Source organism: Silurus meridionalis, chromosome 27 (assembly GCF_014805685.1).
Source record: "Silurus meridionalis isolate SWU-2019-XX chromosome 27, ASM1480568v1, whole genome shotgun sequence".
NCBI lineage: Eukaryota > Metazoa > Chordata > Actinopteri > Siluriformes > Siluridae > Silurus > Silurus meridionalis.
Window position 1 is genome coordinate 13,747,289 of NC_060910.1, and position 27,559 is coordinate 13,774,847.

Here is a 27,559-nt window from a genome sequence, read left to right on the forward strand (position 1 = left end):
TATAGATCTAAATTTTCTTGCATATGTCATCCTGACTGTACCTTCTAAATAATCTTTTCAATTTTTTTTCCTTTTTCCTCTCTTTCTAAATTATATACTTTACCCAGAAGCCTCTGTCACTAAGACAGATTCCCTGTATGGGAACATGCTTGGCAAAAAATAAATAAATCTGATATTATGGTAAAGGTGATATGCTTTATATATTTTTTTTATTCTACCTGAAACCATCAAAGTTAAAGTCTTAACAATTTAAAGACTTGTTCCAAAGCCTTCCTTGTTAATAATGATGTTATTAGTAAGTGAAATCATTAGCTAGGTATTAAACTAGCTTTTTTATTTTTTTTAAGTGATCAGAGATGTTTATTTTGATTAGTCTGCACATCCATCATTTGATATTTCTGTTGTCTAATTTGAAAGAAATTGGTGTACGTAAGTGTTTTGTTCAAGTTCATTCTTAAAACTTTGTTGAGTTTTATCTTCCTACTACAGGCTTACTCTAAAAGCTGTAAAAAAAATCTGTAAGTGGAGTGTGGAAACAAATTTGTTTGAGGCTATGTTGTCCTGCCACAACAATTCGGTCCTATCTTACAGACAAAATTCATCAATGGGTAAATTTGGACAGTAGCATTTCTGTTTTCAAAACGTTTTGTTACATTTTATAGTCGCCATTAATAATACTAGTATTAATGACATTAAATAAACTTTCTTTCGGCTTCTCCCATCAGGGGTCGCCACAGCGGATCATCCGCATGTTTGATTTGGCACATTTTTACGCTGGATGCCCTTCCTAACGCAACCCTCCCCATTTATCCGGGCTTGGGGCCGGCACTAAGAGTGGCTGGGGTTGGTTTAAAAAAAAAAAAAAAGGAATGTTAGTATTAATAACATTAAATGAGGGTACTTTATTTATTGTTCTTAATTATTTTCTTATTTAATTCTGCACCAGTCAATAGTAAGCAACAGTAGATTGTGACTATGTAAACTTGAAAAGAAGAAAAGGCAGGAAGTGATTGATTTACAGGGCTGGCGCTGGGAAGAGGCTGCTGTTTGATTAACAACAGCATGTTTAATGGCAGTAAGGGAGGAAAGTGTACCACAGAGAGCTGTGCCAACCCTATGATTACAGTACGATAAAAAAAGAGAGAGACCTTTTGCTGCACTCTCACTGTCCAAAAGCCAAACATCATAGAGGACTGAAGTCGGGCCAAGCTTTCACGGCATTAAAAACAATACTGCTAATACCTCACTGTGATGCGTTTAGCCTCATTTCATCTTCGTATAAACGGGCAATATGTGAAATCTGTAATGAATTGTAATGGCTGAACAAATGAAGATAAGTGTAAGGACATTTGCTGTAGCTGAGACCCACTGACAGACTGTGGTATGAGCAAATCTTTGCACACCCATTAGAGAAAAATAAAAGGAAAAAGATTTTAATTCATTCCTCCTTTCTTAGTGTGCTAGATTTATTGGGGTTTAATTCTAATCAAGATCATGTATTTATGTAAATTGGTTATTAATGTTAAAAAAATATATATATAAAAGTTTGCATCTGTCTGTGACATACATAATCCTTAACTTATTCATCTTCACCAATCATTGAATTTGTGTATTTATTTTCTGGTATCAGGATACTAACACTTGCTGATAAATGGTTTCTTTTTAAAAAGCAGAAGTATGTTTTTCTTTTTTTTGTGCATAGCTGCTATGGGGCCAGCGGGGTGCACATTTTTGTACTCAACAGCACATAGTAGTTGTGAAAGAACTATGAAAGACTGCAAAACCATTATGTATGTGTGACTGCCTCTGCTCACACTAAAGCTCATTTTGCCCCTGAGCACCTGATAAACGACTCTTGCTGATAAATATAAAATGGTAAACAGCTAAGCAAACAAAAAGTGGCAGCAAATGCAACATTAAATCCTTTTAAACTCTTCTAAACTCAATTAAACTCATTTGAGGACCTGAAAAAATCTAAAATTGTAGCTTCTACTCATTAATATTCTGCTAAATTCTGGCAAAAGGCTTTATTTTAATTCATTCATTCTAGTCATTTTCTACAATCCAGTCATCTTGCTGTCATTATGCATATTTCAATGCAGAAAATTTAAATTCCCAAAATGCCATTATGTTCCAGCTAAGACTTGGCTTTAAAAAAACCAGAAACATCAGTTGAGGACAAAGCTCTAGATAACACAATAGCTTGTAATAGAAAGTTTTGCAGAAATGAAAATGTCTGGATTTATTTTAATCAGTAAAAGGGTGCAGATAATAGACAAAAAGAGATATGAAATTACATTGAAAATGTCTCTAAAGCAGCTGCTGTGAACCTAGCAGGAGTGAAAAAGTACAGAGAAGCTGTATTTATGTAAATCACGAGTCTATGTCAAAATCATATTCAGTTCATACTAGAGCTATGAAACCAAACAGTTAGTAAAATTCAACATTATCCACTCAAGTATCCAAGAGGAAAAATAAACACTATAACAAGGCTTGTGGGTGATTAGATAAAAATAGTATAACATGTTTTTGGATGGTTTAAAAATATTGAACATTACTGAAAAGAAACAAATGATCCATCTCTAAAAAAAAATTCAAAAATTGTAAAAAATATTGTAGTTCAACTGCTTCCAGTCAACTTATTATTTTCTATTATTATTTTATTATGAAAGTTACAAATAAAGCTGCAATATCAGTAAAATGAAAAATGTAATGTTATCTATAAAAATGAAAATTGGATTTTTAAAATTATATTAATATTATTTTGTAATTAAAACATTGTAAAATATTTAACATTCCAAAGTTTAAGCACAAACATTTAGCATCGACATTAACACTGCTTTTAGTCTTTTTTTTTTGCAAAGAACAAAGAAAGAATAGATAAGTTTTTGACAATTTATTACATAATTTAATTAACAGTTTATTTCAGAAATGATTTCTTAAATATTTAGCTTAAACTCAGACAAGAAAAACTCGCTCATGTTGACCTTGAATGTCTACAAAATGACTGACAGGAACTGGATCCCAGTTTTCAGAATGTTCTTTAATACAGTTTTGACTTGGCCATGGCTTAATTCATAAATAATGTTCATGAAGGCGGCATGTCGAATTTTGAACAGTATAACTAGCTCCTAAAAGAATTATGACCAGTCCCACCTTCTCCTGAAGTATTTATGAAGAATTATGACCAGTCCTGGGCACATTTAAAGAAATTCTGACCAGTCACACCCAATATTCTAAGCACCCCATCCACTCCTGAAGGATTTCTGACCAGTTCCAGCACTCCATAAGAAATGTATTCAGTCCCATCAGAACCAAAGATGTACTGACCAGTGATGCTTCTTCCGAAGCAATTCTGACTCATCCCAAGAGATTTCTGTCCTATCCAAAATTTTGACTAGTCCAACTCATTCCTGAAAAGAATTCTGAGTCCTGTTCTCACAAAAATTTTGAAAGTTTAACCATAACTAAAGTAATCTCAATTCTGAAAGGATTCTGACCTGTTCAACCTGAAAGTCTAAGAAGTCCTTCTGTGGAAATTTGGACCAGTCTCTCCTTCTGAAAAAATTCTGACCAATTCAACCTGCACCTTAAAAGATTCTACGTCCCCCTTCCTTCTGAAGTAATTATGTCCAGTTACACTTGCCATGGAAGAATTCTGACTTATCCAACATGCACCTGAAAGAATTCTGACCTGTTCTTCTGATTCCAAAAACACATTCTGACAAATCCCTTCTTGTGTGAAGAAATTCTGATCAGTTCTCCCTCCTCATGTACTTATGGCTAGTCCCACCTGAAAATCTGACCAGTAGGGTACTTCCTTCCTTATGGAATTCTAAGAATCCCCCAACCCCACTTCAGACACATCCGACCCTTATCTGAATAAATTCTGACCACGCACACTTGTGAAGAAATTTTGACTATTCCTAGTTCCTAAAAACGCTCCTAAAAAATACTAACAATCCCACCTGGTTCTGAGGAATTATTCTGACTGAACTAATTAGATCCTGAAAAATGTCTGACTAGTGGCCCACACTTGTTATGTAGGGTTAATAAACATGACTGAGCCTTATATTTAATTTCTCACATAAGAGTAAATAATTTCCTTTCATTTCTTTTGGTTGGTTTTGTTTTCTTAAGGTCCTGTTGAATCCCAGTTCTGATTCACACCTTTACAAATTATACTGCTGTCTTAATTAACTGTGGGAGTGTCAATGTGTTCTGCTTGGACATGAAGCACAAAAACACAAAAATCCAGTTTTATGCGATGTTACATTCATCAAGGTGCCGCCCCCAGTTATATTATATTGTATAATAATTTGCTGCTAATTAATGCCTGGTAGACATTTTTACCCTTAGTGGAGCAATATAACGTAGGTAATAGCATAGCTAATATTAACATAAATGAAGATCATATGATGTGGAATTTTCAAGACAAAAATAATACAATTCACTGGGGCTAATAAAAGGATGCAAACGTGAACACAGTTGTGATCTTATATAATCAATATGATTAAAATCTAAAATGATATGCTCATTAATTATTCATGTTCATTAATCTTTTTTATATATTACACAGTAAACACATTTGAATCTATCTACAGTCACTACTTAACATTTTCTTGTGATTCTCCAACTTTCTCTGGAAAGTCTCTGTAGGCAAAACATCTGGGGAATATGCCAATATTTCCAGCTGTGTGCCCTTCTAGCCATTCTTCATTCACTGAAAAGAGGAATAAAGGAAGACTGGCTTCAGAAACAAGACAGTGTATCTCTGGATGGGAGGAAAAGAGTCATAAAGCCCTCTGTACAGGAAATAATAGGCATTTTGATACGGTACAGTAAAGCATAAAGGTCATTTCTAGGTGATTCTGATTTGTAATCCACTCTAAAACAGTGTGTGTGTGCGCGTACCTTCACTAAGGATGTCAATGGTGTCCCCCTGACTAAATTCCAGGTCTTCAGGTCCCTGTGCAGTGTAGTCATATAGTGCCACCATCTGGTAGAGAATTGTTCTGTTGGCCAGAGAGTGCTCTGCCTGAAATTGCACCATGACATAGTTCATGATAAATATCAGTGAACATTAAAATTAATGGTCTATCATCTTAAGATTTAGTGGTAATGCAAATGCATCATTTATGGTTTCTTGGGTACTGTGTATACACTGCAGGTTTGTGCAATATATAATACTAAAATACTGCTTAATCATTTTGGGTAAGCAGCTAAACCAATTCATTTAACTGGCGGATCTTTTTTATTAAGCAGGAGTCTGTATAGTAAAACTACAATGCTATTTAGAAAAAAAGTTTAGACTATTCTTTTATGGTGTGGATGGAAAGAGAAATAGTGTAGGAGTGATTCTGAAGGAAGGGTTTAGTGGAGGCAAAGAGAGTTTCTAATAGGGTGATTAGCATGAAGCTGGAAGTTGAAGGGTAAAGTAAAGGGGGAGAAATTCTGGGGTGAGTTTGATAAAGTGATAAAGAGTGTACCTAAGAATGAAAAGTTGGTAATTGGGGCAGATTTTAATGGGCATGTTGGTGAAGGGAACAGAGGTGATGAGGAGGTGATGGGTTGAGAAGATGAAGAAAGTATTTTTAGCAGTTGATGAATGAGGAAAATGAGAGAGAGAGAAGGTTAAATGATTAAGAGGATGGAAAGTCTTAATCATTGACCAGATGATGTACCAGTAAAAGAATGAAGATGTTTAGGAGAGATGGCAGTGGAGTTTTTAACCAGATTGTTCAATGAGATTTTGGAAGGCGAGATTTTGGATGCCGAGGAATGGAGAAGACATGTGCTGGTACCGATTTTTATGAATAAGGGAGATGTGCAGACCTGCAGTAACTACAGGGGAATAAAGTTGATCAGTCACACCATAAAGTTATGGGAAAGAGTAGTGGAAGCCAGGCTGAGAGAGTATGGTTTCATGCCAAGGAAGAGCACCACAGATGCTTTATTTGCTTTGAGAATGTTAATTGAAAAGTATAGAGAAGGTCAAAAGGAGTTGCATTGTGTATTTGTGGATCTAAAGAAATCATACGACAGAGTGGAGAGGGGAGTTGTGGTTTTGTATGAGGAAGTAGTGTGAATGAGAATGAGGGCAGTGGTGTGGTGCAGTTGCAGGGAGAAGAGGTGGAGAAGGTGGAGGAGTTTAGGTATCTGGTGTCAACAGTGCAAAGTAATAGAGCATGTGTTAGAGAAGTGAAGAAAAGCATGCAGGCAGGGTGGAGTGGGTGGAAAAGAGTGGCTGGAGTGATTTGTGAAGGGTATCTGCAAGAGTGAAAGGGAAAGTTTATAGGACTGTGGTGAGACCTGAGATGTTGTATGGTTTAGAGACAGTGGCATTGAGTAAAAGACAGGAGGTGGAACTGGAGTGACGACGATGGACAGGATTATAAACGAGTTTATTAGAGGGACAGCGCATGTAGGCTTTTTGGAGACTAAGCAAGAGAGGTGCGATTGAGATGGTTTGGACATGTGCAGAGGAGGGACATGGGGTATATCGGTAGGAGAATGTTGAGGATGGAGCCACCAGGAAGGAGGAAAAGAGGAAGGCCAAGGAGGAGGTTCATGGATGTGGTGAGGGAAGACATGCAGGTAGTTGGTGTGAAAGAGGCAGATGTACAGGACAGGGGGGTATAGAGACGGATGATCCGCTGTGGCGACCCCTAATGGGACGGCCGAAAGAAGCAGAAGACTGACCTTAATTTTTTAAAAGTATTGATAAACTACTATACTTTACTTTAAGGGGTTCTCTTAACTTAATTGCATTTTTCTTGCCATAATAGGCATTTGTTTTTCAGTAGTTGTATTAGCAATAATAGTGCTATTGACTCTGTACTCACTCTATTCTTCTGCACCAGACAGCTGACAATCTGAAATAAACTTTTATATAGGCAGACCGGTAAACTGAAAACCATTCCAGGTTTCACTACCTTGTAAACCTTATGAGAGAATAGCATGAGTTTGCCAAGCTGGATTTATGCGGCTACACACTGATTTGTCGCAGTTATAAATAATGCATTTTTGAATAATATGCAAATGATTCAAATGATCTTTGTTTAGACTTTTTGTGTGTGATTGTGTGTGTGTATACACGGTATACCTTTACTAGAGATTATGAGCTTTGTGAAAGTTTAATTGAGTACCTGACACCACAGAGTGACTCGGCCTGCTTCTACCACTTCAGCCAGGCTTTTCACATCTCCATCCTCATCCAGAGGTGTCAGGACAGAGAAACCTTGCCTCTTATGTCTGCGCGATAGAGAGAGGAGACAGAGGACAAACCTGAAACTTTATTTTTCCTATTCCAAGTGGCCTTGATTTCAAACTACAGCTGGGGAAATGCAGGTTGGCACAATCACCTCAGACGAATGAGTTCAGCAGGCTGTCCTAGTTTCTGAGCGATCCTCTCCTGCAGCTCCCGGTATGGTGTCTCTAGTGGGACACTCAGAGCAATGGTGTAAGTGTAGTGCACCTTAACTATGACTGAGTCTGCTATTGTCGTCTACAAGAAGGACCAGGATTGAGACATGATTAATGAAGGACTAAAAATTGTTAGGTTTTAAAGAAAAGGGGTTTGTTTCTTCTTCTAAGATGAATTGCTAATAAAACATCACTAATCCTTAGATAGGCTTTGTCATTTGTAGGAGTGAAGCCAAATCCAAAACACTCTGGCTATGTGTGGAGCTAATCTCTGGGTCAGAAACAAATCTAAATAGAAGCCTACAATGAAGACAATTTTCAGATCTATTAGTGTACAGTCACTCACACAATCTATTTATGATATCTGCCAAATTATGTAATTACTAGAAGTCTAGAAACATTTGTTAATGTTTATAAATGCAACTTTAATGCACAGCTTCTGTTTTCAATATTTTTTCATTCTTCAGACACTGTTGGTTAAATTGAAGCTGTGAAGCATTATCTTTTTATCTCTTGTAATCTCCATGTAACTTTCTACATGCAAATATACTTAGGGATAAACTATACAATGCTCTAAAAGATGATGAGACAATATTAATCTGGATAATGCAGCCAGTCTGCAGTGGGCTCAAATAGACTTCATATTTTTATCTGCCATTTTCCCCTCCCCTGGGTGTCTGCTCTGACTTAATGGGGTCAAAATGTTATTCAAGATACACCAATGAATCCCTCAAACTCATTTCCTCTGTCCTCTGCAACATGCAAGACATAACATAAATATGACATTTATGAACATTATGGAAGATATACTACATATAGAAAAATAGTGCATCCCAAAAGTCGAGGTATCATTATGGTGTTAAACATTTTTTGTTTAAATCTGTTTAAATAAATGTGTCTGAATATCAGATTTCCTGAACTTGAAATTACATGTGTCATAGATTCCACAAGAATATTATTTCAATGTGTACATTAGTCCTATTATTATTATTATTATTTTGCAACTTGATTGAAATCCCTGAATGTTTCACAGAAATATTGTAGGTTAGGTCTAAGTGTACATTATGTATAGGATTGCTTGAGTCTGAGATTAAACATGTGCAATTGTAGTTAGTGACTATACACACACAAAATGTAAGTACTATATGTATTTGTGACTTTTCATACACTCTGTTGAATATATATTGCTCTTTCAACTCAATGTCATGACTTGCTTGAGCAGACTCCGTTCAGTCTTACCTTGTCAGTAGGGCTCAGTTCTTCTCTGTTGTACTGTACAGAAGGTGTGGTGTGTGTGCTGCTGTTGTAAAAAGACGGCAATTCTACATGTGGGGTAAATAACAAGCAAACTTGCTTTAAGTTTTTAATATTTCCTCTATAATATCATACTTTGGTTAAGCAACATTTCCCAAACAGGTCCTCAAGCAATCGGATGTGCATAATTCTGCAAAGAGTTCTTACAATCCCAGGTTGTTCAAAAAGGATTATTATAACACTATATATAAGAATCAGATATTGAAAATATAAAAAGTAATTTTTACCCCATGTACACACAGTATACAGCATAGAAATATGAGTATTAACACTTTACACCTTGATACAGTTTCCTCATTGACCTGTTTGTGAAACATTGCTGATAAGCTTTCATTGTACCTGGAAGAGGAGGAGCAGCAGAATGTGGGCGTGTAGGGGGCTTCATGCTAGGTGGAAGAGGAATCCCAGTAGCATAGCTCTATAAAGGGAGCAGAAGAAATAAGAGTGGTGCACATGATGCAGGGACCTCCATCACCTTTTCTATCAACACTTCTGCACTTACAGTCTTCAATTTGTCTAAATCATTTTTGCTTCCAGGATATGAAAATAGCTATAAAACTCTTCCTGTGTCCCATCCATTCAAAATCAGTCGTTCCTCTTTCCTTATCTCAGAGCTCTGAAATAAAGCAACCTTTGTTCAAAGCTTAAACAAAAAAATAAAATAAAATGTAATTCAATGCCGAAATGTCTGGAGCAAAAAAAAAAAAAAAAAAAAAAAAAAAAGAAAGGAAATCAAAATATGTTTAGATGATTTGATGGAATGTTTAGTTAAAGTGACATCATGAATAAATAAATAAATCAAGACGTGCATTTTTACCTCCTTCTTTCTTTTGTCTTTTGTCTTTTTCGTCACGGTTTCCAGAAGGAAGTTTGGCAGCATTCCTCTCTTAAGATTGAGACATTGAAAAAAGCCTCAGTGAGTCATGGAAAGGTGAGTCAAGCGTCACTGTAAAGTAACAGGAAAACACACACACACACACACACACACACACACAAAAAAGCTCACCTGGCCATCATATATAACTGTGACAAAGCCGTCTCTGTCCTCTTCGCTGTACACGTACACGTAAGCACCAGCCGGCACAGTGAGCTCAGCTTCATTCCTCCCAATGTAGGCCTTCCTTACACACATGTAGCGTGAGTCTCTGTATGGAGGGATCATCACATTGCTCAGAGTCAACTCACACACCTCTAAAATATAAGATATCTGCAAATCAAGAACTATGAGGATATCACCAGTGCTATACAACGGCTTAGGATTGCAATTTGCATGGACAGTTCTGCAATTGCAGTGCCCATCTCTGAACAGTACAACTCAACAATGATGGAACTGTAATGAATGGACATCACTCTGATGAGAATGTGTTCTCTTTTGAATCTGCTACCTCTCAAGGTTTCGTCCACATACCAGCTCATGAAGGTTTTCCTTGCCATAGTAACCAATGGCTTGCTCATTAAAGATAGTCTTATAAGGAAAAAACTAATAGGCACTAAACTTATACATTCCAACATTATAACTTCTTTATCTCTGTAAAGCTGCTTCGGGACAATGCCTATCGTTAAAAGCACTAAAACTGAATTGAACTGAATTAAATTGCATATTTAAAAAACTAAACTGACTTCATGAAGAACTAAAACATACTGTATGAGCTGTGTGGTACATGTTAAATGCTTGCTCGTAGCCTAAATCGCAGCTTGCCAGTTTGTCGATTTTTACACTGTTTTCGTAGTAACCAGTGTAAATTGAGGCTAATTCACAAAATATATATAATGCAGCATTTACGCTGAGCAGTAATGTAGAAATTATTAAACATTTATTTTCAAATGTAAATCTTATTTTTGTATATATTTTCTTTTCATTTTTGGGCTTTGTGTAAATTAGAGGAATTGTAATGATTTGGTTTGTATCGTCACATATGCACATGCACGGTTATGACGGATTGGTGTAACTTTTTTAAAGTCTTTTTTTAATGGAATTTACATTTGCATTTTGTTTAATGATAATTCAAATGATATTCAAATCAGGACCAAGATCAAGACAACCATCAAGTACAAGAGTAGGATTAGCCTGAATCAAGTGATTCAAATCTTTAAGGGGTCAAGGGTTAAAGGCCAAGACAAAATACATTTCAATAATAGTGATACTGACAAAAGACAAATGATCTAAAGGCATTAGCTAGCTGGCTTTGTTGCTGCATTATACCAACGACTGAGCTGTTTTTCAGAATATAATATAAGCAAGAATCTCTTTTAAACTGTTAGAAATGGAGCTAAGCCTTATAGCATTAAAGCAAAAGTGTCCAGTTGTCAAAATGTCTGCATTTTTCTTCAATATTCACGATCAGTGTTTTTTTTTCTACAAATCCTGTCAAAAAACACGAATTTATCCGCATACTTACTGGCCCACTTCTGTCTGTGGTTCATAATATCCCGGTTTCTGCAAATGATAAATAGTTATAGGACAATATTAATATGCGTTCACAATATTATTGTGATTTCACAATATTATAATATTTTATCTACAGACATCTTGCTTTCTGGATTTTAGGTATTTTATTACCATCAGAGAAAACACACATACCGTAAGTCAATAAAAAATATACCAAAACCACCTACAGTATATATCTATAATGAAATATAGTCATGCAATAGAAAGTGTTTTTGGAGCAAACATACTGTTAATACTCATGCAAATCAAATCCATACACACTGAATAACTGCCTAGTATTTTATTCTCATTCAGATTGTGTATTAGCTACCAGTGTGTGGTAATGTAATAGATTTCTGGGAGCTGTTAAGCATCAATATTTTGTAACCATAACAAAATTGGGAAGGAAAAACAATATTGGTTCAGTATTGGTTATTGGGAAACCGGTTTTTGTCAGTAGTTAAAACCCTTTGAGCACAACCAAATAATTCATCAAATTGAAAAATGTATATATAACCATTATTTATCTTAATTGTAATTAATATAAACAGACAATTGCAATGGCTTAGGACTGCAGTTTGCATGATAAACCGTTCTGCATTTCAGCACCTATCACTGAACAGTAAACCTCAACAAATATGGAACTGTAATAAATGGATATAAAGTGACACTCAGATGAGGATGGGTTTTCTTTTGAGTCTGGTTCCTCTCAAGGTTTCATCCTCATACCATCTGCCGCAGTTGCCAATGGCTCACTCATTAGGGATAAACTTGAAATTATAGAAAAACGTATAGGCATTAACCTCTTCAACTTAACCTCTTTACAGTATCTGTGTAAAGCTGCTTTGAGACAATGTCCATTGTTAAGTGCAATACAAATAAAAATGAATTGAATTGAACTGTACCTGCAACCTTAGAGGTTCAAAACCACCAAAGTCATCATTTGGGATGTCAGAAATAATAACCTAACAGAAAAAACAAATAATTACTAGCCATTTAAGTTTCTCAAAGCTTTTTGGAGAAATTTTGTGATTTTTAAGGAAATGTACCTCCGCTTTGCCCAGGAAGTCTCGGGGCTGAAGCTCCTCCACGTGCTGTTTCCTGGGCCGAAACACCACTCCCTCTGGGACCATGAGAGGTGCAATCAGCTCCCTCTTCTGAAGCACACAACAGAGCATAGAGGGTGATTACCTGCATGTGCAAAATCACACCATATGCAAAATATGGGGTGCTATTTATGAGTTTTAGTCTTTAACACAACATCTCAGGGATTTAGTAGAAGAAGAAGATTCGGCTTCTTTTCTTCCTGTACAATCGGAGAAATTTAATTTAAATTGTTTTTTTTCTTGAATTAAATTAAATCGAATTATGTGTGATGTTATCTAACACCACAATTTATTCTGGTTCTAAATATTCATTTCCTTCTAACAACTGTGTGCCTGTGAATGTGTGTGGGCCACAGAGGTAGCACAAAGAGCGAATTTCCCTCAGTAAGAAAACATTTTAATCCTTCACAGAACCAGAAGTAGGAATTAAATTGCTATTATAATAAACTGACCAGGAAACACATACCATAAACCTTTATACCTTCACACCATAAAAGTAAACACATTTATTGTTCTTGAATTTATACAATCATGTGGCAGCTGTGATATCCATCCAATAATCATAGAACCTTCAACATGTTAAACCATGTTGTTGTTACAACAGAGGACAATTCAAGACCCATTTTGGACAGGTGAAGACTGGTGCATTCACAGGTGTCCCTGTATTCTTGAATGTGAACTTGGACTTTGAATCCTACAAAAGTGAGTTATGTCAGAATATGAATGTTCTTACTGCTACACTCTGCATGGCCGAGGCGACTTGACTTCCTCGTCCACCTCCCTCCTGTAAAGCAGCCTGGAGGATCTCTGTAGCTTTATTCCACTGGTTTAGTCTACAGTGCACAGCTGCTGCATTATAAAGAATCTGTCAGCCAAAAACACATGCGCACGCGCACACACACACACACACACACACACACACACACGTATCAGTATTGTTTTACTAGTATCATGGTATCATTATCTCTCTGTAACAGTACAAAGTGTAGATTGTCACATCTCCTCTAAAAAAACAGTATGTGTTTACATGTGGTGTGGTGACATAATCAGCATTCTTTAGAACAGTCAGTCATTTGTGTGTATGTATGTGGAAAGAGATTCCTTTCCTTTGCAAACCAGGAAGCAGGATATAGACCACAAAACTATTACTACTACTCTCCTTTTGATAAACAACCAAATCTAATCTTTCTCCATAAAAAGCAAATATACATGAATATTTTTCACCCAGATATATATTTTGAAGTCGTTCCACCTGCTTGGTCTAGGAAGCAGGAGGAATGTCTGATAAGTCTTATCTTCCCCAAAAGTGGATCAGACGGTGCATACTGTATGTCAAAGGAGAACTTTGCTGACAGGTGAAACCTGACCAGTTTCGACAAGGAAGACAAGCGAATGTGAGTCATTTTCTTGCACATTCAGAACAAAGATAAGGAAATAGGTTAATATATACTATATATATAGGTATAATATAATATAAATATATATTCATTCTTAATCACAGATGAGTCACTTACACTCCAGAATTATGAGCACACTTGCTGAAATTCAGTTTAACTAATTTTCTAGTGTATATAACACAATATATGTGATATAAAAATTTTTTTTCAAAAACAATTTGACATTTTAATTTTTTTCATTCCTTTCCAATTTATTCTTTATTTTATTATATATATATATATATATATATATATATATATATATATATATATATATATATATATATATACAGTACAGACCAAAAGTTTGGACACACCTTCTCATTCAAAGATTTTTCTTTATTTTCATGACTATGAAAATTGTAGAGTCACACTGAAGGCATCAAAACTATGAATTAACACATGTGGAATTATATACATAACAAAAAAGTGTGAAACAACTGAAAATCTGTCATATTGTAGGTTCTTCAAAGTAGCCACCATTTGCTTAGATTACTGCTTTGCACACTCTTGGCATTCTCTTGATGACTACTTTGAAGAACCTACAATATGACATATTTTCAGTTCACTTTGTTATGTATATAACAAAATGTATGTAATGTATATAATTATGTATACAATTCCATTAATTCATAGTTTTGATGCCTTCAGTGTGACTCTACAAGGTGTGTCTCACAAGGTGTGACTCACAAGGTGTGTCCAAACTTTTGGTCTGTACTATATATATATATATATATATATATATATATATATATATATATATATATATATATATATATATATATATATATATATATATATTTATCTTATAGTTTATATATATACATATATATATAAATAAGGAATAAATAAGGATAATAGCAACATGAATTATGTTATGTGTAATGAGATTTTAGCCCAGACCAAACAAGGGGACAAAATAAGTGATGACAATTTTAGTCTTTGTATTTTATATTATTAAAACCTAATATAAAATAGTGGATCTTGTGGTTGGTCTGAAATTAAAAGAAAAGCCACAGAATTAAGTTTCCCAAGCTAATAATACGAGGAAATTTTAAATGTTCTGTTTGGAGTGCAAGATCCTCTGTGTGTCTCCAACACTTTTAGAGATTACAGGAGAAGGAAAAGTGCAGTTCTATATACAGCACTAAATGTTCAATGCGTTAAGTGTTACTTGTGAAAGGAAATGGCATAGGTGAGAGATGTTTGTATATGAGAAGAAATAGTTCCTTGAAATAAATCTATGCTGTTATTTGCCAGTCAAAGTGTATTCATAAGGCTATTTTTCGCAGCAATCCTCGAGTTATGAAACTAATGATTTTATAAACGTTTGTTTGTCTTTAGCTTTGAATAAAGTTGAGATCAAATGATCTCTCAAGAAGAGTTAGAACCTGCCAGGTGTAGAGTCTATAGCGCAGTCCCAGCTGTTTGTAGTCAATCACAGCATTAGTTCTCATGTGCTTCTGCGCCCAAATACAGTCACCAAGAGCCTCATCCAGTCTGAGAGAAGGAGAGAGAGAGAGAAAGAAAATAATAAAAGTGATGATACTGGATGTGTTGCATTCATATCATAAGATAATCTGTGAGTCTGCTAAAAAATAAAGCAGGAATTTGTGGATTTATCATGGCCAAAACCACACTATTAGGACTTGACCATGTTTGCTGTTCTTACCTTCCTACCATCATGTGCAGTGCAGCCCTTTGGAAAAAGCCCACAGCAAGTCTCTCATCTTTGGCGATAACTCGATCCAGAGCCTGAAACATCACAATAAGATTTGTCTCCTGTTACAAGAACAACAGATTTCTGCCAGCCACATCATTGTGGTTTGAGAGTCTTACTTTAATTGCTTCCTCTAGTTGACCCAAAGCGAGATGGACAGATGCAGTGACGAACAGAATCCCAGCCGAGGGATCAGAGATCTGAATGAGCTTGGCGAGAGCACTGTTCCAATCTTGGTTGTCCACAGCTCGCACAGCCTCGTCCCATAACTGGATCAGTTCAGTGTACAGCATGGCTTTGTCTCTGGCAGTCATAATCTCTTTTCAGGGTCTAAAATTAAAACTGTACAGTAATAAACTGTTAGATATTCTAGTGTACACTCATGTGCTTCATTATACCTCAATGTGTATAAATTAGAGATTAATCTCATGCGTTTTTTGATCGTTTGGTTTTTGTCGATAAAAAAGACAGAAACAAGTTGTTCTTTGCATCTAAATGTATATGAGTAATAATCTTTTCATAATCTGTACTCAAAGTTAAGCACAAAATCAATACAAAAACGTGTAAAAGCCTGGTTAGAAAGCAACACCTGAAACCAGCCTCTGAATTACCATGGTGTTGATATACACATATCCTAAATATGTTACTCACCAGCAGGCAAGGGCTGAAAAACATAGAGTAGGAAAACGTTTTACTTAGTCGATCCGATGGAGATCCAAAACTTTCCAGAGCTGTCCAGTTCCAGAGCAGGTCATTTATGGTGTCTCTCCTACCTGCCCTGTGAAAAACAAGCATGACTGTTTCTACCCGCCCACACCTTTCAGGAAAGCAGGAAATTCTGCCTGACATTCTCAAGTGTGTGCGTGTGTGTGTGTGTGTGTGTGTGTGTGTGTGTGTGTGTGTGAGTGTTAGACTGATGGAGCAAACAGAAAGAATGTGGATGTTAAACGGTGAACTGCAGTTAAAAAACAGGTTATTCTCCTAACACAAAAACCTTATTCATAGAGAGTAAAGGTTATGTTTGGCTTTTCTATTATATTTCATAATATAGGGTTACAATACAATTTCATAAAAGGGTTGTGTTGGTGGTGTTTAAATAACAACCAATCTTGTGCTCTACTGTAACAATTCCCTTTACAAGGAATTAACAGATATGTTTGATTTTCCTCTCCGACTATTACAATATTTTTATATTTAGCAGAATTTCCAGCTGTACCAGGGTAATTCAAAATACAATAAATGCCATTCAGATGTATAGTATTGTGATATTACACATTTGTGAATATGTCGCATATTCCCCCAAACCAGAATCATTTCTATTCCTATGTGCCTAAATATAATATAATGTTTCATTATCAAATACGTTTTTAAAGAAATAAGATATACATTGTATAATTTTGTTTTTTTGCTTTTACTAGCTATTTTAAAGAAATATAAAATAAGAGTAATTTTTTGTCAATTCTAGTCACCTCCATTCTCCTCCGATGTTTCAGCGGGTGTCCCACTGATCGAAAAGTTCTTGTGGTTCCAAACTTTTTCCATTTACGGATCATGGAGGCCACTGTGCTCATTGGAACCTTCAATGCAGGAAATTTTCATCAAGGGTCGGCACTGGGCCCTTTCCTGTTTGCAGTGGTGATGGACAGGTTGAAGGACGAGGTCAGAGTGGAGTTTGCATAGACTATGATGTTTGCAGATGATATTGTTCTTTGTGGTAAGGGTAGGGAGCAGGTTGAGAAGAGCCTGGAGAGCTGGAGGTACACGCTGGAGAGAAATAAAAGTCAGTAGGAGTAAGACAGAGTACATGTGTTTGAATGAGAGGAAGGGCAGTGGAGTGGTGCTGTTGCAGGGAGAAGAGGTGGAGAAGGTGGTGGAGTTCAGGTACCTGGTGTCAACAGTGAAAAGTAATGGAGAGTGTGTTAGGGAAGTGAAGAAAAGAGTGCAGGCAGGGTGGAGTGGGTGGAGAAGAGTGATAGCAGGAGTAATTTGTGATAGAAGGGTGAAAGGGAAAGTTTATAGGACTGTGGTGAGACCTGTGATGTTGTATGGTTTAGAGACAGTGGCAGTGAGTAAAAGACAGGAGGCGGAGCTGGAGGTAGCAGAGCTGAAGATGTTGATGTTTTCGTTGGGAGTGATGACAATGGACAGGATTAGAAATGAGTTTATTAGAGGGAAGTTTTTGAGACAAGGTGAGAGAGGTACGATTGAAATGGTTTGGACATGTGCTAGAGGAGGGACATGGGGTATATAGGACGAAGAATGCTGAGGATGAAGCCACCAGGCAGGAGAAAAAGAGGAGTAAAGCCAAGGAGGGGGTTTATGGATGTGGTGAGGGAAGACGTAGATGTAGATGTAGAGGACAGAGTAGTATGAAAATGGATGATCCGCTGTAGCAACCGAAAGAAGAAGAAGAACACCCTTCCCCAGATCTGAACCTCAATACAATCCTTTCTCGGAGATCTGCTCTGTTAACTGTGGGACCTCATGTAGACAGGTGTGTGCCTTTCCAAATCATGTACAATCAACTGAATTTACCACAGGTGGACTCCAATCAAGTTTTAGAAACATCTCAAGAATGATTAGGAAACAGGATGCACCTGAGCTCAATTTTGAATGTCATGGCAAAAACTGTGAATATTTGTATGACTTTTTTAGTTTTTTATTTTAAATAAATTTGCAAAGATTTCAAAGAAACTTAATGTCATTATGGGGTTTTGTTTGTAGAATGTTTAGTAGACACCCTTGTCCAGAGACAGGTACAGAAGTGCTTTAAGTCTCTATCAATAAATAAATCTGGCATGATTACAAACTTAAGATAAATCTTTTATTTTTTTAAACAAAGCAAACCTGAAAAGTGTTAGTTTAAGTGTTTTAGGAAAAGGTGGGTCAGTCAGGGAATCCGCTGTTTGAACATCTAGGAGAAGTTCATTCCACCACCTCAGTGCCAGAACAGTGAAGAGTCTTGCAGTATATTTACCTCTAACCCTGAGAGAAGGTGGTACCAGCCGAGCAATGCTGGAGGATCTCAGGCAGGGTGGTGCAGTGTGCGGAGTGATGAGGTCTCTGAGGTAGAAAAGTGTTTACCTAAAAGTCAATATTTAACATTTTTTTTTTTATTAATTTTAACATTATACATTACTATTAAAGAAATCCGAACTATGAAATGACATTGAATGGAATTATAAAATGATGGTATTATGTATTAAACCATAAAGTGTTAAACCACCCAGAATCTTAAAATGTTCAAAGTACTTGCATTTCACTTTAATGACAGCTTGGTAAACTCATTATATACTTTATAATATACAAGATACAATAATTATATATATTATATGTGGTTTTATAATGAATATACAGAGCAGATGTTTTACTACCCCACTCATCTTTACTTTTTTGTGTTGTCATACTAAAGCTAATGTGACTAAAGTGCTGAAATGTATCATTATGTATCATTTTACGAGGCATGTACAGACTCAGAAAACACTTTTTTTTTTAAAGAGAGAAAACATTTATGTACATGTCCAGCAGATGGCGACAGTGTTACGTAGTTACATTTACAAGCAAACGCCTTGTAAACAAGTGGGACACTTGAAATAAGGCTAATAATGATAGACTTCAAATCAGGTACTAATTTAAACGGGTAAATAAATGTGTGTAGTCGAAAACAATCGCAAATATTCTGTATTGATGGGTTTTAGTTTAAAATTCGCTTTTTTTTTCAGCAAGGCTTTTACAATTGGTTTGTACTTTAAATTGAAGGACTGCAGACAAAAAAAGAGAGAGAGAAAGAGAGGATAGACAAAGAAAAAAAGAGAGAGAAAGAGTGGATAGACAAAGAAAAGGAGAGAGAGATTATTTTCGTATTCTGACGCGTATTCACGGGGAAACGCGAGTCAGGACAAACCACGTGACACAGCACCACGTGACACTCAGCACCGTCACATGATCTCTGCACTTTTAAAGCGGTGATGATTTTGTAGCTCTGCTCGGCTGTGTTTCTTTTCTCCCAAATGGAGGGTCTGTGGATATTTCTGGGTTTTATTCTGACTGCTGTGTGTGTGCACGACACTACTGCGCTACCTACGGTAAAAAATGTTCATTCTCACTAAATTGTCCTCCTGACCCGAGATCATGTAGGGCGGGTTCTGGTTCTGGATGCAGCCCCTGTTTTCACTTCAGTTCAGTGAAACTTTAATTAGTATGCGACCTAAAATCAGTGTTGACATGTCTTTCGTTTGTGTTCACATATCTGTGTTTTAGAAATGGAATCAAAGCAGAGGAAGACCGAGATCAGGGACTGACCCTCAGTTTAAGGAGATGTTCTTCACCCAGATTTTGGACCACTTCAATTACAACAGCCTGGGCAATGGAACATTCTCCCAGCGTTACCTGATCACAGGTGTGTGTCCTGTTCCAGCTCATTTAAATGGTTCAATACAGATCATGTTGAGAATTCTTTCTCTTTAGAGCTTTCTTGTGTCTGTAGATCAGTATTGGAGGAGAGGCCTTGGCCCTGTCTTCTTCTACACGGGGAACGAAGGGGACGTGTGGGACTTTGCCCTGAACTCTGGGTTCATGGTGGAGCTTGCAGCTAAGCAGGAGGCGCTGGTCATTTTTGCAGAGCATGTAAGCTAATGATGTGATGTGATCATAAACGGTCATTAATTTTTTTTTTTTTTTTTTTTTTGGTCTACAATTACATGTCTGTCACTGCATAATCTGACTGATCTCCAGCATGGGACCACCACAGTGACTAGAAATCTTACTAATGCTCATATCAGGTCCTGTGTGGTCCAGACTTTGGCACAACATCAAGGTCATTATCTGTGAATGCTCATGATTAGAGGTCGACCAATTCATCAGTTTTGCTGATTAATTGGCACCGATAGTAAAAACACTGATAGTTTTTCCTGGCTGCATTAGACTGTACAAGAGCGGCCTCTAGAGGCAAATCACTGATGCCACTAGCTGTTTTTTGAAGCTTTTATTTTATTAATTTTTGTATTTTTGGATGAAACTTTTTTTGTGTGTGTGTGTTATGCTTTTAAAGTGAAACAAAAAGTGTCTTATTTACCTCCATTTATTAACATAATTAATACACCCATTAGACATAACATTATGACTACAGACAGGTGAAGTAAATAACGCTGATTCTCTTCATCATGACACCTGTTAGTGTGTGGGATGTCCTGTGTGGTCCATGTTGAAAAATAAAACATTCTGCTTTAAAAACAGATGGACTGTGCTGCTACGTACATACAAATTGCTTTACTTGACATCTAGATTAACAAAACACTAAAAATGTATATTGTGCTTGTGTTACTGAAACTTCTTAACTTAATTTCAATTCCAGAGATATTATGGGAAATCTCTACCCTTTGGCCAGGAGTCCTTCAACATTGAAAACGTCGGGCTCCTGACAGTGGAGCAAGCTTTGGCCGATTACGCAATAATGATCAGCGAGCTAAAGGAGGAACTAGGAGCTCAGAAATGCCCAGTCATCGTGTTTGGTGGGAGGTAAGACACTTTATTTTTTGTATTAGGCCACAGGCAGAGCTGTTCGGTTCTATCAAAAAATAAAAAAAACAGTGATTTAAAAATTTATCAGCTGGTTTATCAGTACACCAATAATATTGGCATTATAACATTATGACTGGTGTGTGAATAACACTGATCTCATCATGGCACCTGTTAGTGGGTGGGATATACAGTACAGTATTGGCCAGCAAGTGCATTTTGTCCTAGCGTAAGGATTTGATTGATTTCGACAAGAGGCAAATTGTGACGTCTAGACGACTGGGTCAGAGCATCTCCAAAACTGCAGCTCTAGTGGGATGTTCCCGGTCTGCAGTAGTCAGTGTCTATCAAATGTGGTCCAAGGAAGGAACAGTGGTGAACCAGAGACAGGGTCATGGATGCACATGGGGAGCGAAGGCTGGTCCGTGTGGTCCAATCCAACAGACAAGCTTCTGTAGGTCACATTACCGAAGAAGTTAATGCCGAGTGGGTCACGATCACGGTTTTTGTAGCAAAAGGGGGACCAACACAATATTAGGCAGGTGGCCATGATGCTATGCCTGAATGATGTAAATAATTAAGGACACTTAGAGCGTCATCTATACGAGCTCTGTATCAGTCAGACACTTTGCTATTTTTCTCATCTGACTAGCAATTTGGGACCAATCCAATATGTTAAAGTCGGTTATGAGTATACAGTTGAATGCAAAGGTTGTGCCTCCATGAATAGTGTAAAAATACAACATTCCAGAAAAATAAATCTAAATGAACAGAATTTTTGTATGAACATTTTTTTGTAGGTTATTTTTTTGTTCTCCATGATGAAGTTGACCTTTTTATAATGACTTTCATCAGCTCTATATTGGCTTTTGTATGTATCACTATGCTGTAGACCAAAGCTAATCACTATCTTATCTTTAAAGTTGGTAAATCTTTGGTCAAAGGTTTTTCTAATGTTTGTTCTGTTCCTCTCTTCCTCTAGTTATGGTGGCATGTTAAGTGTGTATATGAGAATACGATACCCCAATATTGTGACTGGGGCTTTAGCTGCCAGTGCTCCGATCTTATCCACAGCAGGACTGGGGGACTCCGGGCAATTCTTCCGAGACGTTACTGCTGTAAGTTAAACTGTTTCTCTCCTCATAAAACTTTGTATACACACAAACCGTGTGTGTTACTGTGCAATGCATATCTTCACTTACTCTTTTGTGAAATGTTTTTGTTGTTTTTATTTGCAGGATTTTGAGAATTATAAGCCAACATGCAAGGATGCAGTGAAAGCAGCTTTCCAGAAGCTTCAGACTTTGGCACAAAAACAAGGTCATTATATGCGAATGCTCACGATTAGAGGTCAACCAATTAATCGGTTTTGCCGATTAATTGGCACCAATAGTTGATTGCTGGAGCTATCAGCAAAAAAGAGTAAAAAAATATTGATAGTTTTTCCGGGCTGCAGTATGAAAGCGGCCTCTAGAGGCAAATCACTGATGCCACCTGCTGTTTTCGTAGTTTATTTAATTAATTTTTTTATTTTTGGATGAAACTTTTTTTTTTTTTTTTTTTTTTTGTTTTATGCTTTTAAAGTGAAACAAAAAGTGTCTTATTTACCTCAATTTATTAACATAATTAATACACCCATTAGACAACATTATCACTACTGACAGGTGAAGTAAATAATGCTGATTCTCTTCATCATGGCACCTGTTAGTGGGTGGAAATATTTTAGGCAGCAAATGAACATTTTGTCCTCAAAGTTGATGAAGCAGGAAAAATAGTCAAGCGTAAGGATTTAAGCGAGTTTGACAAGGGCCAAATTATGATGTCTAGATGACTGGGTCAGAGCATCTCCAAAACTGCAGCTTTGTGGGATGTTCCCAGGCTGCAGTGGTCAGTATCTATCAAGTGGTCCAAGGAAGGAACAGTGGTGAACCAGCGAAAGGGTCATTGGGACGGTCAAGGCTCAATGATGCACGTGTGGTCCAATCCAATATATGAGCTCCTGTAGCTCAAATTACTGAAGATGATGATGCTGATTCTGATGGAATGATGTCACTGTTTGTTGCATATGAGGCTACGTAACCACAGACCAGTCAGGTCCTCATTCCTGTCTAACGCTGAAAGCACTAACAATGGGCACATGATCATCAGAACTGGACTACAGAGAAATGGAAGAAGGTGACCTGGTCTGTTAGATCATGGTTTTTTTTTTTTTTTTGTTTTTTTTTTGTTTTTTTTTAACATTATATGGATGGCGAGATCCGTGTGTATTACTTACCCATGGAACACATAGCACAAGAATGGACAGGATAGGAAGACGGCAAAGCCACCACTGGTAATGTGATGCTTTGGGTAATGTTCTGCTGGGAAACTTTGGGTCCGGCCATCCATGTGGATGTTACATTGGCAAGTCCCACCTACCTAAGCATTATTACAGACCATGTACACCCTTTCATAGAAATGGTTTACCCTGATGGCTGTGGTCAGATCCATGGAAGCCCCACCTTGCAATTTACACTACTTAAAGGATCTGCTGCTGACATCTTGGTGCCAAGTACCTCAGTACTTCAGGGGTCTAATGGAGTCTAATGTCTTGACGGTTCAGGACTGTTTTGGCAGCATCATATTTCATTATTTTTCCATTTAGCACAGTTTCAAATTTGGTATTTATATAAAAAAAATTTAATAGTCTAATACTACCACATGGAGAACATAAAAGCTAATTTCTCTCATTTATTTTTTTCTAAGACTATGCCCGTATTCAGTCAGCTTTCTCACTGTGCAAGGCTCCGTCCTCGGATAAGGACATCCACCAGCTGAACGGTTTCCTGCGCAATGCTTTTACTTTAATGGCTATGATGGATTACCCATACGACACCAGCTTCATGTCAAAAATGCCTGCTTTCCCTGTTAAGGTACAACATTCTCACTGTTTCCTTCACACTTTTCCTGTGAAAGAGATAAAACCCCCAGATGAATAACGTACTCTGGGCAATTAGAGACACTGTGTGGTTAATTACAGTGGGACTTGTTCCAAATATGTTAAGAATGCAGATAAATGTAGAGAACAGCATACTTGTATAATTGTGTGTGTGTGTGTGTGTGTGTGTGTACTGTTACCACAAAATCACATTGTATCAGACCCACCAGTTTATAATGCGGCGTCGCTCACTGGCAATTAAAGCCTCTGAAAGATTCCCAAGTAGTAATTAGTGAGCTTGACAAAAACAGTGGGCTTTTAATTACCATTATTTCGTAGCTGTAACAGCACTACTTTATTTTTTAGATGTGATTTGGAAGTATAGCATGTACTGATTTCCTGTGTAATCAGGATGTTGGATGTAAATTAGTAGGACGTATGCTTGTGTGCTGTAGGTGGCATGTGAGGTGATGCTGAACGGAACTGAAGTGCTGTCTGCCCTTAGAGACACCGTGGGTGAGCAAACAAGAAAATAAGAGAATCGAATTCAATAAGATTTTAGGATCATCATTAACTGATGACTCTGCACTTCCTTTCAGGTATTGTGTACAACTCCACAGGAGAGCAGATATGCTTTGACCTTTACTCGTTGTATGTGGAGTGCGCAGATCCGACAGGCTGCGGCCTCGGCTTTAACAGCTACGCATGGGACTATCAGGTGCGTAACTTTTAATTGACCTCAAAGTAAAAAACTTTAAAAATACAGTGGAACCCCGACAGTGTACGAGGTTAATTCGTTCCTGAAAACTGCTCGTGTTCCAATACGCTCGCATGGTAATTTTCCCATAAGAATTAATGGAAAAGCAATTCATCCGTTCCCACACCCTTAAAAACATGTAATATAACACACAAATATACTTGTGATAAAGTAATAATTTATTACCAAATAAAGAACTTTTTGTTCATGATTGTACTTACTGTTGAACCAAACATGCCATATTGCAGACGAAGATCTCGCGTGCGTACGCCACGTTTCCTGCTTTTCTACAATGTCTTTATTTCAATGGTTATTCTTTTTACAACCTTCTTTCCTGCACTATCACTACACTTCTTGGGACCTGTGATGCTTAATTTATAGTGAAAAATAAAACAGAAGCACTATAAAAACAGACAAAAAAACAGTGTTCACACACGAGAACGCGCTCGGAAAAATGTCTGAGAGACTGTGCATGAAGCGTGGAGATGGAGACGTAGGGGACGAGCAGAACGCGTGACTGGGACCAAACGTGTAAAAAAAAAATACTCGTCTTCCTGAAATACGCTCGTACACCTGCAAAGATTTTTAGTAAAATGGCTCGTACACTGATACTCTCGTGCTACAAGGCGCTCGTGCACCGGGGCTCCACTGTACTTTTAATAAGAAGCATTAAACAGATTTTGAATCTATTTTGGATTTAAAAGATAAGGAAACTTTACCACTCACTATGCTGTTTATGTTGACCAGGCGTGCACGGAGGTCGAGATGTGCTTTGAGAGCAACAACGTGACGGACATGTTTCCTCCCATGCCCTTTACACAGAGCATGAGAATGGAGTACTGTGCCAAGCGCTGGGCAGTGGTGCCACGGCCTGGCTGGTTAAAAACTCAGTACTGGGGCAATGGTGAGCATTAATCACACTGTCAGGAAAAGAATGGAACCAAGCTATTCCATTATTTGTGGCTTGGGTTCATCAAGAGTACACTTTTATGTAAACTTAAACTTAGTATTGGATCTAGAAAAGTATCTAAGATACAAATTTTTTTTCTTTGATAATTCTAGACCAAAAATACATACATATTAAAGGTACAACAACTATATGTGCACTATGAGGGCCTTTTTGTGCTAGAAAGCAACGATCCAAAACAGGAGAGAAATGTCATACAGTCATGGATGCTCTTTCCATAAGTATTGGGTCACCTGATCTTTCCTGCTATATGTGGTTCTTTTTCAAACTGTTTCCACAAAACCGGAGGCACTCAATTGTACAGGACGTCTTTTAGATGCGATATAATAAAATGTAGCATTCACTTGAACTTGGAAACCCAAACCTGTTCCAGCATGGCGATTCCCCTGTGAGCTCCTTGAAGATCTGGTTTACATGCTTTGGAAAAGAAAGATCTTGAGTTTAAAGCTCTATAGGTAGATAGGCCACTCATCCCTACTGAACACCTTTGGGATAAATTGGAATGTTGACTGCACCCCAGGTCTCCTCACCTACATCAGTACCTGTTTTTCATAACACCCTTGTGGCTGATGAACACAAATATCCATAAACACACTCAAAAATGTAGTGGAAGAGTGGAGGGAATCATGAGATGAAATTGGGATTAAATGTAAAATGCAATGTTCACATACCAGGTGACCCAATACGTTTAGAAATATATTGTATGTCAGGCAAAAAAGGCAATTTGTATGAGGGACGTCTTGTATGAAAATTATACAGAAATGTATCAAGTCAGGAATTTTAGTCTAAATCCAGCCCAAAAGTTCATTTGTAACTTTAGAATTATAACTGGCATATAAATCATTATTCACTACTGGTACTGTAATGTTTTGAACAAATAGCCTTTAAAAACCTTTGAAACACAACTTTAAAAAAAAAAGTAAGAATAAAATAGAATTGTTCGTTTCATCCCGTTTTATAATTTTAGCTTTAATACTTGGATAAAATCCACATTTTGTAAAATATTGCCATTGCATAGTTGCACCTTAACTGTTTATCCTTAACACTAATTTATTAAGGATTTAAGGTATTTATTTAAATAGTATTTGATTTCTGTCATCTGATTTACACAAACTAATAATAGAATTAAAATATATTTAATGAAAAATGTTTCGGGGTAAAATCATCACATGGATTTGGTGGCATTCAAATGTTTATAATGTATAACAAAAGATTTTTCATTTGTACAACAAAAACAAAAAACACCTGAAATTGCATATGAAATTTCCAACACTTTAATTTAAATAACACAAAAAAAAGCAAAAAAGTGAATTTGTTTCAATAATAAATGCTTTTATTGCCTTTAAGAATAAGTGAAAATAAACATTGAAATTCACATTTAAAAATGTGATTAATCCTCACTTTCAGCTCAGACAATGAAATTTTATATAAAAAAAACAAAAAAAAAACCACAATCTTACAATTCCAAGGTCTCAGAAATGTAAATTGTTACACAATGTCCCAATGTTGATTATCATATCGCCCATGATTCTCTCCAGCTCTTTCAACAGCCAGCAATATCATCTTCTCTAACGGTGATCTGGACCCGTGGGCCAACGGAGGGGTAAGATCCGAGATCCGTCCACTCTCTGAAATCCTTTATCCTACATGTAATTCCCGATTCATTTCATGCTCTATAGCACCTTCAGCTGAGAGGATAACCTTCTTTCTATTTTCCTGTTCTAGATCAGAAAGTCACTTAGTAAATCTTTGATTGCAATAAACATAGCAGATGGAGCACATCATCTAGATTTAAGGTACTTTGATGTGACATGAGTAGTGTGTGTGTGTTTGAGATGAAACTGATACACTAAATTGTGTGATTTACATGGTAATAGAATAAACAGCACACCCCTGTGCTTATTGTATGTTATGTTGCAGGGCTTCTAACAAATATGATCCTGCATCAGTAGTAAAGGCACGGCAGCAGGAG

The 27,559-nt window shown here is 36.9% G+C and overlaps 2 protein-coding genes across 2 annotated transcripts in view; one reads left to right on the forward strand and one right to left on the reverse strand.

Annotated features, from left to right (window-relative positions):
• Positions 1–2,881: 2,881 nt before the first annotated feature.
• On the reverse strand, positions 2,882–16,237 carry noxa1 (NADPH oxidase activator 1). Its single transcript, XM_046842136.1, has 16 exons — positions 16,081–16,237; positions 15,549–15,771; positions 15,382–15,464; positions 15,101–15,209; positions 13,007–13,138; positions 12,217–12,324; positions 12,073–12,132; positions 11,139–11,176; positions 9,746–9,884; positions 9,557–9,625; positions 9,079–9,157; positions 8,665–8,747; positions 7,365–7,507; positions 7,149–7,254; positions 4,915–5,038; positions 2,882–4,723 (listed from the first exon to the last, which is right to left on the reverse strand). Exons 2-16 carry the CDS (start codon positions 15,741–15,743, stop codon positions 4,608–4,610), a joined length of 1,584 nt encoding a protein of 527 aa, XP_046698092.1. The 5' UTR covers positions 15,744–15,771; positions 16,081–16,237; the 3' UTR covers positions 2,882–4,607.
• A 3,117-nt stretch (positions 16,238–19,354) lies between these two features.
• Positions 19,355–27,559, forward strand: part of dpp7 (dipeptidyl-peptidase 7) — an 8,597-nt gene continuing 392 nt past the window's right edge. The window contains exons 1-13 of the mRNA XM_046841646.1: positions 19,355–19,514; positions 19,690–19,828; positions 19,916–20,055; positions 20,783–20,946; positions 21,929–22,064; positions 22,185–22,266; positions 23,692–23,858; positions 24,319–24,379; positions 24,463–24,581; positions 25,368–25,524; positions 27,126–27,190; positions 27,313–27,383; positions 27,508–27,559. The exon at positions 27,508–27,559 is cut by the window's right edge and continues 65 nt beyond it. Of these exons, the coding sequence (XP_046697602.1) occupies positions 19,440–19,514; positions 19,690–19,828; positions 19,916–20,055; positions 20,783–20,946; positions 21,929–22,064; positions 22,185–22,266; positions 23,692–23,858; positions 24,319–24,379; positions 24,463–24,581; positions 25,368–25,524; positions 27,126–27,190; positions 27,313–27,383; positions 27,508–27,559 (1,428 nt within the window). The 5' untranslated portion in view covers positions 19,355–19,439. The remainder of the gene's footprint in view (positions 19,515–19,689; positions 19,829–19,915; positions 20,056–20,782; positions 20,947–21,928; positions 22,065–22,184; positions 22,267–23,691; positions 23,859–24,318; positions 24,380–24,462; positions 24,582–25,367; positions 25,525–27,125; positions 27,191–27,312; positions 27,384–27,507) is intronic.

Coding starts and splice junctions, on each gene's coding strand:
- noxa1 (XM_046842136.1), bottom strand. CDS start 15,743: ATGACTGCCAGAGACAAAGCCATGCTGTACACTGAACTGATCCAGTTA. Junction 11,177..12,072: donor TTGAACCTCTAAGGTTGCAG/GTACAGTTCAAT, acceptor TATCATTTGCAG/AAACCGGGATATTATGAACC. Junction 7,255..7,364: donor GCTGAACTCATTCGTCTGAG/GTGATTGTGCCA, acceptor TCTATCGCGCAG/ACATAAGAGGCAAGGTTTCT.